This window comes from Melospiza georgiana, chromosome 16 (genome assembly GCF_028018845.1).
Source record: "Melospiza georgiana isolate bMelGeo1 chromosome 16, bMelGeo1.pri, whole genome shotgun sequence".
NCBI lineage: Eukaryota > Metazoa > Chordata > Aves > Passeriformes > Passerellidae > Melospiza > Melospiza georgiana.
The window spans coordinates 15,441,996-15,458,358 of NC_080445.1; the positions used below are offsets into that span (position 1 = coordinate 15,441,996).

Here is a 16,363-nt window from a genome sequence, read left to right on the forward strand (position 1 = left end):
GGAAGGGAACTGCTCAGAGTCCTGAGCTCTGCAGTCACCTGCAGGTCATTCTAAAATGAATTTATAGCCTTTTTGTGCTCGTGTTTTCTTAGAAGTTTAAGACTCTTGAGCAATTAAATAATCTAATTAAGAAAGTGTTGGCTTGTATCTTGAGAAGGGAGCTGTGTGGCCAGGACCTAGAGAAGCAGCATTTGTTGGGATAATGGATTACTGTTCTGGGGTCAGACTCCAGAGTGCCCAAGCACATATCTGAACCTTCAGTGCCTGCTTGTTTCTGTCTCTTTGTGACAAAGTTTGCCAGAAAAGTAGTTCCTGGAATGGCTTAGACACTTCCTCATAGCCAAAGCTCTGTGAATCACATTGAGCACTTTGGTCATCCAGCACATTTGCTTGTTGAGGCCCAGGGTACTCAAACATCTATTTCAAGCCATGGGGGAAGCCCCTCTATCAATATAATCCAGCAAAATGCAGATAAATCCCTCCTGTCCTGGACAGAACAAGTTTTATGATTTGGGGAGAGAGTTTAAACCAGAGCTGTGTGCTAGAGAAAAGCATTCTATCCCAGGAGTGAACTGTATGATTATAATTAATTCAAAGCTTTAGGAAAAAGAGAAAACATTTTGGTTTTTCAGTGTTCAAGAGTCATAGAGATACTGCAGCAATGGCACTTACACTTTCAATGGTGAGCAGTGTTACTCTGTTTGTGCTCCTGTCAGTGTTTGATCTGTGCCTTAGTCTTGGCTCATCTTCTTACCTGCAGGAAAGAATAACAGGGCATGCTTGGCTGGAACAGGTTTGCAGAGATGGATTGGTGATTTTATTTCTGTGAAGTAATTTGACATCTTTGTAAGAAAAATGCCTCTCTGGTCCAAGCTGTTACCTTTGAAACATTGTGTTAAATCTGTGTGTGCGCTGTGTCACCCTTGGAATCCAAAATCTTTCCTATTTATCTTTACAGTATCAGCAATGAGGCAAATCCAAGAGAAAATAGGAAAGTGGCAGGTTGGATGGGGTTAGCCTCTTAAAAACATGTGGATGCTGGGATTAATGGGCAGGGATTGCTTTGAAATGTTTCGGGTCAGCCACTTCCCTCCCTCAGCCTGAACCAGGGACAGATTTGCACTGTCCACATGAGCACAAATTAAAGGTGGGCTCTCTGCCTGCTGCTAACATGGAGTTCCCATTTTGATGGAAGTTTGGGGAAAGTGGAAGGTTTTTCCAGTCACTCTACCATCCTCAGGTCTGGCTGGCTCATTTCTAGGCTTTGTGCTTGCCCTAGGACTGAGTTTTCAAGCTGGAGGTGGGAGGGGTTACTTTTAATGGAGCTGTGACATTAGGCTTAAAGCATTGTAGAGACAATCCATGCTTCCTGTTGAAAATGGGGAATGTTCCCAAATCCAGAAAGGTTGAAGACAGTTTCTAGGGAATCAGTGCTCAGCCAACAGCACTGGGCAGCAAATTCATGGTCTGTGCTCCAGGCATTGAACCATGGAATACCCTGAGTGGGAAAGGACCACAAGGATCATCGAGTCCAACTCCTGGCCCTGCACAGGACACCCCAACAATCCCCCCAAGGGTTTGCTTTCCTTGTTTTGTGTCTTTGCAGCTGGAGTGAAGTTCAGAGTCCTTGAGCAGCAGGATGGAAAACCTCTACGTCTCCTGATGCAGGTAAGGCCCCTGTGCCTTCCCCCAGAGTGACCCCAGCCCCTCTGTGCTGCTCCCACTGAAAGGCTCCCCTTCAACATTATCAGCTGTAAAATGCTGAAACAAGGGAAATAACCTCGTGTTGCTGTGGCTGGCTGCTGCTTTCTGTGCTTGTGTCCTGTTTGGAGGAAATGCAGTGCCCTGGATGGTGTGAAGTGAAATGCAGAAGGGTAGAAGGAGAAACACAGAGCTGTGTTACTTCTGGGACTCATGCCATTATCACCTCCTGCCTCTGTGCAGCTTCATTTCATAATTGCTGACGCTGGGAGAAGAAAAAGAAGGCAGAATGAAGCAGCAGGAAAAGCTCTTCCCCTCCAGTGGTGCTGGAAAGCTTTGGCTGCTCCATGAGGGAGCAGAATGAGAGCCTGGGCAAGATGAGAGAGTAAAGGGCCTCCTGCTTTTCTCCAGAGTTGCCCTGGTGAGGGGTATGGGCACAGCTCACCTGTGCTTTTGTAACCCCCCATTCCATGCTCTGGCATCAAAGATACTAAAGGAAATTATCTTCTGAAAAGAAATGAGGTGTTGGCAGCAGGGAAGTTCTCCTTACACTTTCAGGAGTGAAATTTCCATCTCCTGACCCAGCAGGAACACAGCCATGTCCCAGAGAGGCTTTTCTTGCTCTCTGCATCCTAAAGAGGAGAGGCTGCCAGTAGTGTATAACACTTATAAAAGCACTTGGACACTGGGGGAGTGAGTGGGAAAGATTTAACTGCAGCTTCTCAGTCCTTTTGCTTTTTCCATCACTGTCCCACCCAATTTCAGCAAAGGTCAGGCTAGCAGGGAACCAGCAAACCAGCTAGTAGCAATTCCAGAGGGAATCCTTTCTACAGATGTCCTCTAGGGCAAAACCAGCATTCTCTGAGCAAGCTGTCGTCCCAGCTCCTGCCTTTCAGTGGGATTGTGGTGTAAGAACCAAAATCTGCCATCCTCCATGGCCAGGAGACTCCAGAGAAGGGAAACCAGACCCCAGAGATGAGGCATAGGAGGTGCTGAGCAGAGGCTTTGGCATCAGTGTGTGTGAGATGAGGTGGATGGAGTCTCCAGAGAGAAAAGACCACGACTTAAAGAGCAAAGGCAATGAGTCATATGACTGTGATGAATTTTCTTTGGACCACTGCAGGAAGATCCATTTTCTATCTGGAATATAGCACAAGTCATCATTCAAGAGGTGGAAGTGCTGCTGTAGATGTCTGTCCCAGCCTTCTGTTCCAATAGTAATGAGCAGACAGTCAGAAAAGGCAATTTTTTTCTCTCTTTGTGCTGGTGGAAATAAAAAATGGGCTTGTGTCAGAAATTCTGCTGAATGTCCCACTTTGTGATAGGCCTTTGGAGAGGGTAGTCTAAAAAACCTATTTTTAAGTGAAATTCTTATTTATTGTACACAGTGATGTGCCTTTCTTGAGAATCTGCAGTGGCTTTGCCCCCTCTCTGTGTGGAAGCCCCCTTGCAGCAGTGCCTGGTGAAGTCAGGCTGGATGCATGGACCTACACCCAAAATAATTGCAGCTGTAGGTGATAGTCTGAGCTGTCCTGTGGGGCACTGGGGATGGATTAGAAATCAATAATGCTGGCTTTGAGCATTCCCAACCAGCTCCTGGCTCAGCCAAGGGATTATTTTTGATTTTTAAGATAGTGCCTCTGGAATGCAAAGTCCAGACCCTGGAGGGGGGAGATGATATTTCTATTTCATATGCTACTTAATATTCTTCAGGAACTCTTACATAGGTCAGTATTTTCATTAGTGTTTAAAGTCATTTCTTTTGGTGCACAAGAAGGAATATTTCTGGCAGTGTGGCTCAACAGAAGTGATAGCCCAGGGAGAAAACTGGCTTTAAGCTGAAGGAGGGCAGGTCTGGAGTAGATACTGGGCAAAAATTGTTCCCTGTGAGGGTGGGCAGGCCCTGGCACAGGGTGCCCAGAGCAGCTGTGGCTGCCCCTGGATCCCTGGCAGTGCCCAAGGCCAGGCTGGGCAGGGCTGGGAGCAGCCTGGGACAGTGGGAGGTGTCCCTGCCATGGCAGGGGGTGGCACTGGATGGGCTTTAAGGTTCCCTCCAACCCAAACAGTCTGAGATTTTGAGATTCTAGATCACAATAAGTTTGATCCATTCATGTACCTTCTGCTGAAAGTCTCATCTTCTCCAGCAATTGCTTTGGAAAGGGTTAAACAGCAGAGGAAGGGAGAAGGGAACAGCTCCTTTAGGATGGATATTCTAGCAGGGTTTGTTATAGCTTTGGCCTACAGAACTTTCATAAGGGGAACAAATATTGCCTCTTCACTAATAATGAGTTTTGCCTGTTTGCTTGCATTGGTACCAGGAGAGGCAGGGACGTGAATTGCTCTGGGTGTAAGGAACCCTGGCTGTTACAGTGGCCAGTGCTGCCCCTGGGTATCACCACTGCACCCAGAGATGCTTCTCAGCAAGAAATGTTGTGTCAGACCTGCCAGCCCACACAGCTCATAGCCAGAGGAGCACACTCTGTGTTTCTCCCTTGTGGAGCAGCAGTTCCTCTCCTCCTCCCCCAACATGTTTGCACTTCAGACACTCTGCTTTGCCTACAGCTGAGGAAATGGGCAGAAATAGTTACTTGGGTTTTACTTGTTACTTGGGCAGAAATTGTTCCTTAGGTTTTACAGCTGTTAGTGCTGGGGACAGGTTTCTTTGGCCTTTCTTCCCCCTGCTGTTTATTCTATTTTATAATTTTCCCTGCAAGCAGCTGCCCTGACCTTTTGTCTAAACTTCCTAGAGATGCTTCTGTGTACAGGCATTTCCCCTTCTGCTTGAGCAATCTTGTACTTTGAAACTAATTTGACAAAGATCTCCAGGGTTAGTTCTAAGGAACTCTTAGCTCAACCCTGCTTTCCAAGGGCTCCATCTCTGTAGGCACTGGAGGTTCATCCCTCAGCACTCCATGAGCTCCAAGCAGCTGAAGCAAGCTGGTGGCACAGGCAAACTCCCAGAAACCCAGATGCTTTTTAGTGGACGAAAAAAATACTCAGCTTTGACCAAGTAGTGACTCTGTGCATGGGTTTGCTGTCTCTCTTTCCTTTGTGGCTGGATTCTGTGCTGTGAATCACAGTGTCCTTTCCCAGAGCTGCTTGGTTGGTTCCAGCAGAGCTGAACCCTTCTGCTAGAGAGGGATGTCCTTCCATTTCTCTCCACTGACCCAGCTCTGTAAGTCCCCACCCTGGGCATCTCTCATGGTCTATGCTCTAAGCCCCACCACTTCTGTGCCATCTCTTTTGGTCCTTTGGTGGCTGTGCATTCTTTTCCTGCCACACTGGATCCATTCTGTGGACTTCAGCTGCCTCCCTGCCCTGAGTGCTTCACTGGGATGAGCATTTCCAAGGTCTGACATGCTTCTGTCACCCCTTGCACAGTAAATGTGTCTGTTCACATCCCTGTCTTCAAAAGGTCAGTGCAGCAACTGGGGACCATGGGCACAGACTTGGGGGGCTGATTGAAGTCAAATTAAAAAAGATTAACTCAGCCAAGGAGACTTAATTGAAAATGGTAATGAGGAGCTCTGGTGTGATCCTGTTGTGCTGACACTTGGTTCCACTGGGTGGTTTCAGGTGATACCAGGTTTGACTTCACACCTAGCTGTGGGCTGAGGGCTCATAACAGGTACAGCCAAATTCCAGAGGAGTTCCTGGAGTCTCAGTGCATCCCTAGTGCAGTATAGATGTAGATTTAAATTAGATATTGGGAAATATTTGGCTCATAACAGGTACAGCCAAATTCCAGAGGAGTTCCTGGAGTCCCAATGCATCCCAGTGCAGTACTAGATGTAGATGTAAATTAGATATTAGGAAACATTTCTTCATGGGAAGGGTGGTGAGATGGTGGCACAGCTGCCCAGGGCAGTGGTGGAATCAGCATCCCTGAGATGTTCACAAGCAGTGTGGATGTGGCATTTGGGGACATGGGCTAGTGGTGGCTTTGGCAGTGCTGGCTTAAGGGTTGGACTCAGTGATCTTAAAGGTCTTTTCCAAACTACAAAATGCCATGACTCTGTGATTCTGTTGCTGTCTGCTGTCTCTCCAGCCACTGTCCCCTCCACTGGTGTGTAACACACTCCCCTCTCATTCCTCTCATGCTGGCTCTTGTCTGCCCCTCTGCTTGGGAATGATTCTAGTATCACCCCCTGCCAAGCTCAATTTATTAATGTTGGGGGATGCAGGAGAAGGATAAACAGCCTCAGCAAGGCAGGGAGGGGTTCTGTGCTGTGTGAGGAGCAGCACTGATGCTGCCCTTGCTGCTGTCCCTCTTTCTCCACACAGATCAACCCCCTCTCCTATGGAGGTGTGGTCCAGACCTACAGACTGCCCACCTACAGCTGCTATCCCAGGGACTCCTGGGCATCTCTCTGCAAGAAACTCTTCCTTGGAGAGCTCATCTACCCCTGGAAACACAAAGGAGACAAGCAGAACTAAAGACAGTGGAAGAACTTGGGAATTTGACCTGAAAAACTTAACAACTAATGCTTTGGGACCAAAGGCTGCTCAGAGCCAGCAACTGCTTCATCCCTTTAAACAGATTTTGATAACATAGGAAGGGCTGAATTTTTAAAGGCAAGTATTTTTAAACATTATTTTTCAACTTTCTCCTGCCCTGCACTGTGTTTGTATATTATGCTAATGATTATTTTGGAAGCAAAAGGTGAAACCCATCAGTGCCTCATGAAACCAGCACTCAGTGTCACGGAGGGAGCAGCTCCCAAATGGTCTGGGGATGAATTTCTCCTTCCATGTCAGCTCACAGGGCCATAGCAAATCAGCCCCTCAGGTGGTTTGGAGCCACAAAGCTGTGGTGCCTTCAGCCAGAGCATGTTTTTGTGCTTCAGACCTCAAGCCAGCTGATCAAAACCATGTGGAGAATCAGCTCGTGGAGTCCTACACTGAAAACTGAGCAGCTGGGTGTCTGAGCTCATGGGATATTTATTAACTTCTTTTGAGGAGGACCTGCACTCACCCTCACTGCAGCACCAGAGGTGTTGGAGAGTGAGGCTGGAGGCCCAGAAGCACAGACTGTTTTATCATGATTCTGTGATTTCTCTTGGGAGAGTGCTTTGGATACATTTCCAAAGTGCAGGAGTGCTTGGCTTTCCGTGTTCTGGTCTCATTTTGATGTGTCTCCTATTCTCTGTCTTGGAAAGGGTGCCTGTGCACTGCAGGATGTCCCACTGGGCATCAGTGGTTGTGTCAAATTTAAATACAGTCCTGACCCAAAATACAGTCCTGACCCAAAATACACTTCCTGCAGCTCTGCTCATTTCTCTGCCCCAGCTCAGACAAGGCCTTTGAGGTTTCTTAGGGCCATGTGAGGGATGCAGGACTACATGGGCACTACATGGTGCCCTGTCACCCTGAGCCAGGGCAAATCCCTGGGAAAGCCAGTGTGGCAAAGCCCCCCTCACCATCTGCCTTTACAGGCTCTGGTGGGACATCCCTGCCTGCAGAAACTGCAGAGAACAAGCTGTTCTGGGCTTAAAACTCCTGTGCAGCATCTTCTTGTCCTGGAATGATCACTACCTGAGGAATTCTCTGCGCTCCAGGTGTGAATAACTGCAGGCTGTGATGCACTCAGTGGAAGAATGGTGTAAATAACATTTTCACTCCAGCTGAAGTCAGAGTCATGAGCCCCATCCTCACCTGGCACTGAGCAGAGCAGGTTTACACCTCACCTCCCTCTCATCTTTCCTGTGGAGCTCCTAAATGGTATCCCCTGGTTCCTCCCACGCCTGCACAGTTCAGTTTGCTGACTGCTGTGAGAAACTTTGTTATTTTTGGTCTAGTGAAAGGAATGTTTCTAATATCCTGGCTTTTAAAATCTGTCTGTGGGACCAGACAGTTCATGCTCGTCCTAATCAAGGTACAAATCCTTAGGTACAAATGCCATGATAGCCCCAATGACAGCACAGAGCCACAAACACCAGCAGCTGTGACCTTCCTACTGGGACCCTGCCAGATGTATCAGATGTTCCAGCGTTGGGTTTGTTTACTGAAGGCTGATACTGACTCTGGCGTGGGGAAATACCAAACCAAGGAAAGGCTCCTCCTCAAACCTGAGACCCTGAGTCTTCTGCAAGGGAGAACCTGGAGCAGCCCATCTGGGCAGTGGCAGCTCCTTGTGCTTGCAGTTCTCCTGTGTCACCCAGAGTGGTGCCTGAGCTGCCTCTCTGCTCCTTGCACTGGCTGTTCTCCTTGCCTGCAGTGGTATCTGAGCATCTGAGTTGCTCCTGCTGGATGTTTGCCATGTCTCTCCTCTTCCTTTCCAGTCCCTGCTGGAAGAGTCTTCCCCCACCCTTTCCGACTGTGTGCAGGGACATTACAGCACTGCAGCAGGCATCCTGCTCAGGAGCACCTGACCTTATGTCATCTCTCTAATTAGAGTTAGGATCTGCCTCATCTTCCACAGCAGCACAGACTGGCCCAGTGCTGGCATTTCCTCCGGGAAGAGGCTGCTGGTAAGGCTCTGGCTCTGATTTGTCCTCAGATCCATGTTATCCAGAGCAGCTCTTGGATGAGAAGTAGTTAAAAATTCCAGTTCTCCCATTCCTACCACGCACCCCTTATAGCAGGCAGCAGGCAGGCTTTGCCAGCCATCAGTCAAAGACTCTAATCTTACAGACTTCTTTTAATACTGCATTTCCTTATTATTATTTCTCCCACCTTTTGGTTCCCAGTGCTGCCACAAACCCCCTCTTTACATAGGCAGGGGGTTTGTGAAGGAAAATGTGATTCACTGTGTGAAAAACTCTATCCTAGAGAGAAATTCTGCCTTGGAGAAATACTTTCTTCCCCTAACCAGGACAGCATGTGACGATGCTGAAAGGAAACCTCAGTAATTACTGCACTGAAAGCTCTGGTTATGGGTTTGGGAGTCTTCCCTGATGCTTGCTGCTGGACTGTGCCCTGTTCAGGCCCACACAAAGACTCTTGCACAAATACACAGCCCATATATTGACTTCCAGTAGTGTAAGGAAAATCTGCATGTCACCCTGCAGAGAATGAGCTGCTTTCCTTCTGCCCTGTGCTGCCTCTTCCTGCTGCTCCAACACCATCTTCTTGCATAACTTTATCCCTCAGTGGTTTAGCCTTTATGCTCAGACCTGCTGGTCACACCATCCCAGAGAGCTGCTGGAGGTTGTGATCATCTCCTCCAGCCCCTGCTCATGCAGGGCCACACAAGGCTGGTCACCCAGGACTGTGTCCAGGTGGCTTTGGGCTATCTCCAAGGATGGCAGCTCCAACAACCTGTGCCACTGGCTGATGACCCCCTCAGTGAAAGGTGTGGCTGGTGACCCTCACAGTGAAAGGTGTGCCTGGTGACCCTCACAATGAAAGGTGTGACTGGTGACCCTCACAGTGAAAGGTGTGCCTGGTGACCCTCACAGTGAAAGGTGTCCCTGATCACCCCCTCAGTGAAAGGTGTGCCTGGTGACCCCCTCAGTGAAAGGTGTGGCTGGTGACCCCCTCAGTGAAAGGTGTGGCTGGTGACCCCCTCAGTGAAAGGTGTGCCTGGTGACCCTCACAGTGAAAGGTGTGCCTGGTGACCCTCACAGTGAAAGGTGTGCCTGGTGACCCCCTCAGTGAAAGGTGTGCCTGATCACCCCCACAGTGAAAGGTGTGGCTGGTGACCCTCACAGTGAAAGGCTGTTCCCTCTCCCAGCAGGGTTTGATGTGTTTCAGTTCATGACTCTCATCCTGGTGTTGTGCAGAGCTCGGTGACACCGTAACTCAGATTGCCTCAGGAATGTGAGCATTGGCAGTGCTGTGCCATCTCTGCTCCTGTTCCCCCTCTTCAGGCATTGCTTGCAGCCCCTTTGCCTTTTGGGGGATAAAGCCTTGGTTAGGGGGTGCCTGTGCATTGACTCAGATCCCTTTCCTGCTCCTTGGTCCTCTTCTGGACTTGGGAGCAGAGAGCCCTTTCCTGCCACACTCCTGCCTGTGCTGAGCTCACAGGGGGAGCAGCACCCCAAACCTGGCAGTGTCCAGGTCTGCAGGGTCAGGGAACAGCCCAGAGTGTGGAGCCCTGGGCTCTGCAGGGGGACTGTGCTGTGCACACACAGGGGATGGCTCTGGGTCTCAGCTCATCTCCCACATGACAGGAGGCCACAGGGCTTCCCAGCTGGATTGGGAGCTTTGGGTGCAGGATAAACACGTTCAGAGCAATCCAAGCCCCATGTGGGCAGCTGATCTGCCTTCCTGGATGAGAACAGTGCCCACCACCTTTGTCTCTAGCCCACCATTTTGCATTAGGGGTTGCTGCAAGAGTCTGTCACCTTTGGCTCCAGCCCTTATCCATGCCTGGGCCTCAAACCAGGAAAGCTCAAACCCCCCATTTACCATCTCAGCAAGCTAAATATGAGGAGTGTTCCTGCACTGATGAGTGCTGCAGGTGACAGAACACTGCGCTGCATTCCCAGGCAGGTGCTGGGGCTGGGAGCAGTGGAGGTGTCGGGGGGAAGAACCCAGGCCCAGCTCGGGGCAGGGACAGGCTGCAGCTCCTCTGCCATCCACTGTTAGTGAACATCTGGCACTGGGGAAGTTCGTGAGAACTTCACAGTTCTTGTAATCAATCCTCCTCACAGTGTTTTCTGGTTTTGAGTAAAGTATTATAAAAGAGCACTGACTCATTGAGAGTTTCATTAGAAGTGTGTGAGTGTTTGTGATGAGGTTTGGCAGGGAAGTTCAAAGCCACTGTGCATTTCTCCTTCCCTCACGTGAGGCACCAGGCGTTCAGCAGGAGCAGAGTGCTCCCACAGCAGTGACACAGGGCTTGTTCTAAATGTCACCACCAGCCCCAGCTGAAGATGACTTCCTTCCCCCTGCAGCCCTGATGTGAAACACAGCCTGATGATGTAAAATGCAGCCTGGTGATGTGAAACACACACAGTCCCCTGCACCAGTCCAGGAACGAGTCCTGCCTGGCTTCAGGCTCATCAGAGCTCCAGCTGTGCAGGCAGGAGTGCTGGGCAGAGCAGTGGCGCAGCAGGACAGTGACAGTGCCAGCAGTGCCAGCTGCAGCAGGGCTGAGGGATGCTGCACATTCCAGTGCTTGTGTGCAAGTTTAGGGATGGAGAGCTTTGTTCTACTGATAGGTTTTATTGGTTAACTCAACCTTTTAATCAGATTTTGATAACTCCAGAATAAAGATGTTGGGAGGAACATCCAGCCCTTACCTGTAGCTTGCCTTGCTGCTGAGCACAGTGTGGCTGTGAGCAGCACAGGGACAGGCAGGGCAGCTGCTGCAGCCTCAGCTGATCCAGGCTGTTCATGCCCACCCCAGGGCCTGGCTGGGCAGCTCCCACACCTCTGCTCTCACACACTGGGGTATTTCAGCATTTGTCCACCTATAATTGTTCTGCCAAGGCCAAAACACAAAGCCTGTGCAAGGAGGATCCAAAGATGCCACCTCAGGCCTGGGAGATGGTTGAAGTGATGCTCCCCCAGCTCTGGGTGTTCTGTGATTCAGAGGGGGATCCTTGGTGTCCCATGGGCCTGCCCTGCCCATGGGGTGTGCTCAGGGTGAGGGGCAGGACAGGGGACAATCCTCTGCACAATCTGAGCAGCAGCCCAAGCTGGGCCTGGGAGTGGTGGATCCTTCTGGCCTCTCCTTCCCTCCTCACACCAGAGCACTCACTCCCTTGAATTCCATCCCTTTCTCCTTTTCCCTCTCCCAGCTGAATGCATGGCTGTGACAAAGTCCCCACATTGCAGCAAGTCCCTGCCAGGATTTCCCCTCTCCCTCTGCCTCCCACCTCTTGCCACAATTCCCACCTGGCTGGGCTCTGTTTGGTTTCCACCATCCCATCAGAAACAGGAGAAATCCCTGGAAGGAGTGAGGGTTTGGCTGGCCCTGTGGAGCAGCAGGACTGAGACCCAGAGGCTAAGAAAAGAAAAAAAATAGAGGAGATTGCTGCTCATCCTCTCCTGTCCACCTGCACTGCTTTGGATCCATTGGGCTGTTGGACAGAAATGAGGCTTTTCTCTCCTCCTGGAGAAAAGAAACATCCCCATGTCCCCCTCTCCCCTTCCCCTGCTCTGCCCACCAGGCTGTGCCCTGGGTGGGTGTTTCTGCACAGGCTTCACCTTCCAAGCCCCTTTACCCTGGCAATGCAGTGGCCAGGGATGGCAGTGGCTGCAGGAGGACATCTGCTCCTTGGGTTGGCTTTAGCTGCTCCTTGGGGTGGCTCTAGCTGCTCCTTGGGTTGGCTTTAGCTGCTCTTTGGGTTGGCTTTAGCTGCTCCTTGGTTGTGCTTTAGCTGCTCTTTGGGGTTGCTTTGGCTGCTCTTTGGGGTTGCTTTGGCTGCTCTTTGGGGTGGCTTTAGCTGCTCTTTGGGGTTGCTTTGGCTGCTCTTTGGGACTGCTTTGGCTGCTGTTTTGTTTTCCCCTGTCCCTGCTCTCACTGTGCTTGGCAGCAGCCGTGGGAGCTGGCAGAGGGCACAGAGGGGGGCTGGGTTTGGCCCTGCCAATGGAGAAGCCAAACTGAGCAGCTGAGGGTAAGGATCCCCTTGGCCCACAGGACACAAACCCCTCACGAGAACAGGGCCCAAAAGGAATCCAGAGCCCCAGGGCAGCACAGAAGCCCTCAGGCTGTGGGAGAGGAGAGGGAGCCAGACAGAGACCCCCAAAGAGGGGGCAGCCCCCCTCCCTGTGAGAGGGAACAGCTCTGGAGAGAGCCCAGGGAGGCCACAGAGATGCCCCAAGGGCTGGAGCCCCTCTGCTCTGGAGCCAGGCTGGGAGAGCTGGGGGTGCTCACCTGGAGAGGGACTGGGGACAAGGGATGGAGGGACAGGACACAGGGAATGGCTCCCACTGCCAGAGGGCAGGGCTGGATGGAATATTGGGAATGAGGAATTGTTCCCTGTGAGGGTGGGCAGGCCCTGGCACAGGGTGCCCAGAGCAGCTGTGGCTGCCCCTGGATCCATGGCAGTGCCCAAGGCCAGGCTGGGCAGGGCTGGGAGCAGCCTGGGACAGTGGGAGGTGTCCCTGCCATGGCAGGGGTGGCACTGGGTGGTCTCTGAGGTCCCCTCCAACACAAACCATTCTGTGGTTCTATAAAAACATCCCCCTTGAATCCATCCCCTCTCCCTCTCCATCCATGAGTGACCCCCTGGCATGAGCAGCCAGCAGAGCTCCCCCAGGAGCTGCAGGATCCTCACAGGCTCAGGGCACGTGGGTCATGGGCATGGCATTCCCTGGAGCAGCAGGCTGGGAATGTGGATGGTGAAATGCCCAGCTCTGGATGCTCTGTTCAGCACAGGGATTTGTCAGCAATGGTGGCAGGGAGAGGATCCTCACACCTTCCATGGGGAATCCCCTGGGATTGGGTTTGGGAGTGGTTCCTCAGGGATGGCAGCCCAGTGCCAAGGGATTGCAGTGGAGAACATCCAGGTACAGCCTGGTACAGCACCCACAGCGCCATTCCCTGGGGACACGCTGCACGTCCCCATGGCTGCCCCCTGCCCCACCGACAACGGGGTGCACACACCTCCCACCCCAAACCCCGCCGCCTGCCATAACATGGACGATCACCCACCTGGATGCCCCAAACTGTGGGTGCCCCTCTTTCTGCACGCCCACCCCATATCTGGAGGAGGACACCTGTATGCCCTCCCTCCCACGTACCCACCCACCTGGACATCTCTGACACCTGGATGTCCCAAATCCTGGGTGCCGCCTCTTCTTGGATGCCCCACACATCTGGATGTGCCCGCATCTATGTGCCCCTCCCATTTGGATGCTCAGCTCACATGTGGATGCCCCCCCAACCTAGATGACACCTGGGTGCCCCGCACACACGGATGTGCCCCAATCCCGCTCCCCCAGTCCCCCTCCCCAATACCAGTTCCCCAATCCCGGCTCTCCCAATCCCGGTTCCCCCAATCCCGGCTCTCCCAGTCCCGTTTCCCCAGTCCCGGTTCCCCCCCAATCCCTCTCCCCCAGTCCCGCTTCCCCAGTCCCGGTTCCCCCCCAATCCCTCTCCCCCAGTCCCGCTTCCCCAGTCCCGGTTCCCCCCCAATCCCTCTCCCCCAATCCCTCTCCCCCAGTCCCGCTTCCCCAGTCCCTCCCGCGTCGAGCACTTCCCCGCCCGACTCGCTATCCCATCACGCTCCGCTTCCCGCAAGGCATGCCGGGAGCTGTAGTCCTCAGCCACCCAGCCGTCCACTGGCCCTGCCCCTTGAGCTCTCAGGGGCGCGCCGGGGCGGGGCGCTTCTGATTGACGTGTGGCTGAGCCTATTGAAGCGGCGAATATGTGTAGGAGGCGGGGCCATTTCTGATTGACGTGCGGTTTAGCCTATGGGAGCGGCGAGAGCGGGGCCGAGGCGCCGCCTGGGCTCGGGCGCACACGGCGGCTCCGTGAGGCGGGGGCGGCCCTGCCCGGCTGAGGTGGGTGGCGGGACCGGAGCTGGGGCTGACCTGGCGCGGTGCTGCGGCCCGGCGGGGCGGAGCGGGCTCGGGGCCCGGTGGGGCGGCGGCGCTTTGTGCGAGTGGGAGGGCGGAGCGGAGCCGTGTCAGCAGCGGGGGCGCTGCGGGGCCGGGCCGGGCCGGGCCCTTCCTCCGCCTTCTCCTCCTCCTCCTCCTCCGCCGCAGGTCCCAGCGCGGCCCCGGCGGAAGATGCGCGGCCGGCGGTGAGCGGCGGCGGGGCAGAGGCCGCAGCCCGAGGCTGGCGGGCGGAGGATGCGGGCCGGGCCGCCCCGCCGATGAGAGGCAGGATGGGCACCCAGGGCAGCCCGGTGAAGAGCTACGATTACCTGCTCAAGTTCCTGCTGGTGGGCGACAGCGACGTGGGCAAGGGGGAGATCCTGGAGAGCCTGCAGGACGGCGCCTCCGAGTCCCCCTACGCCTACAGCAACGGTAAGGGGGGCTGGGGGGCACCGGGCCGCGGGACCCCATCGCTGTCACACCCCTGCCGCTGTCACCTCCCCCGCCATTGCTGTCACCGCATCCCGCGGGGACCCCGAGGGCCGTCACCCCAGCGCCGAGCTGGCGGCCAGGGAGGGGTTGTTTTGCTTTTTCTTTTGTTTTTTTTCCCATTAACTGGGAGCGCAGCGCGTGGCAGGCAGCTCAGAGGCCTCCTCAGCTCCTTGAAATGCCCCAAATCTGGAGGAGAATGTGGGCAGAGGGGCTGGTGTCTGATGTAATCCCGGGATGCGCAGCCGGACCCTTCCCGAGCGGTCCCAGGGCTGCCCTCCCTCCCTCTCCCCGGCTGCCACAAGGACCGAGCCGTTCCCAGAGGAAGCCGGGGCTGTAACAAAAGAACTGGAGCCTGATTCCCAGCCCGGAGCCGCTCTGCCTCGGTGGCTGTACCGGGAGCGGCCGCGTTGGCTGATCCACCTCCTGCCAGCGTCGAGGTTCCTAATGGAGCCCATGACAGACCATTAACTACGCTATCACAAGACCGTAATTAAGAGCCAAGGAGTAGCGCTGTGCATTTCCTGCAGTTACGGTGTAGCGCGGCCTGGCGGGGTGCGGGTCCTGCTGTGGGTGTCAATCTGTCATCCTTCCCCTCCTCCGTGCACAATAACATCCCCAAGGGCTCGGACCCTGCATCATCGCTGGAGCCCAGGGCAGGAGCAGGTAGTGCCGAGGTTTGCCTGTATCAGGAACCCGAGGGAATCGGGAGCTCCTTGGTGCTCTGCACGGGCCAAATTTGGAGCGTGCAGAGTGGTGTGGCTTCGACCACACTCGGTCCTTGGAGCCACCACCAGCTCCCCAGGAGCTGATGCAAATGCACACCTGCTCCACGGAGATTTACGGGGAGGTGGTGACTCAGAAGTGGAGCTGCCTGTGAAATGGGAGCAGCTCTTCAGGAAGGAGAAGGCTTTGCTATCGTTCATCTCCTCGGGTGTCTGGCTGGGCTGGTGTGGTTTGCCTTTGAGGAGGTGCTGGGCCCTTCAGAGCTTCCCTGAAGAGAGTTTGTGTTTCTGGAGAACCTGCCTCACCCGGGAGCTGTGGGACTGCTCCGTGGGGTTGGTGTTTACCATGTAGAGTGTAACGGGGTGGCTGTTTTAAGTGAAGTGTTGCAGCTGGAATTGTCTTCTGATTGAAGTGGGTTTGAAGCAGACAGGGTAGGAATAAAGAGTGAGTTAAGTGGGGTCTTTGGTTAACACCCAAAGAACAGGGATTTTGGCTATGGCTGTAGACCTTTTGTCTCAGAACGCACTGTTTTGTAGCAACTAAATACCAGCATCTTTTTGTTGGTTAAAGAAATCTCAGTGAATAATTTCAGAACCTTCCCTTGTCCTCTGTGGGCAATTGAGCCCATTCCTAATTAGAGAATTAGGTCACACACTGTTTCACAGTAATATATGCTCTGACAGGCTCTGCTTCTGTTGATTCTGGGAGGCGACGCACCTTTAGGATAATCAGCTGGAGTGGCTTTGATATCCAAGTGAATTTGATCCTGCTGATGCTGCTGACAGCCTTGGCAGTGGAACTCCCTGTGCCTCTGGCACAGCTGGGACGTGCTGACAGGGCATGCTGCTCCCTTCCCTGACAGACACCATCCCCTGGGCTCTTGGCTTTTGGGAGCAGCTCGAGCCTGGCATCCTCTTTGGCACGTACCTAATGCCATCCCAAAACAGCAATGCCAGAATGTTATGTGGAGGTTCTTTGTAAATCTGCTTGTAAGCACATTGTCCTTGTCCTC

The 16,363-nt window shown here is 53.3% G+C and overlaps 2 protein-coding genes and 1 long non-coding RNA gene across 3 annotated transcripts in view; all 3 read left to right on the top strand.

Annotated features, from left to right (window-relative positions):
• PIGQ (phosphatidylinositol glycan anchor biosynthesis class Q) overlaps positions 1-8,803 on the top strand; it is a 36,537-nt gene extending 27,734 nt beyond the window's left edge. Inside the window, exons 10-11 of the mRNA XM_058035945.1 lie at positions 1,607-1,668; positions 5,986-8,803. Coding sequence (XP_057891928.1) covers positions 1,607-1,668; positions 5,986-6,138 — 215 coding nt within the window. The 3' untranslated portion in view covers positions 6,139-8,803. The remainder of the gene's footprint in view (positions 1-1,606; positions 1,669-5,985) is intronic.
• A 332-nt stretch (positions 8,804-9,135) lies between these two features.
• Positions 9,136-10,333, top strand: LOC131090519 (uncharacterized). The gene is made up of 2 exons (XR_009115320.1): positions 9,136-9,303; positions 9,360-10,333. It is a non-coding gene; the product is annotated as an uncharacterized LOC131090519 (long non-coding RNA).
• Positions 10,334-14,291: 3,958 nt separating this feature from the next.
• The window catches only part of RAB40C (RAB40C, member RAS oncogene family), a 35,493-nt gene continuing 33,421 nt past the window's right edge, over positions 14,292-16,363 (top strand). The window contains exon 1 of the mRNA XM_058035946.1: positions 14,292-14,568. Within this exon, the coding sequence (XP_057891929.1) occupies positions 14,415-14,568 (154 nt within the window). The 5' untranslated portion in view covers positions 14,292-14,414. The remainder of the gene's footprint in view (positions 14,569-16,363) is intronic.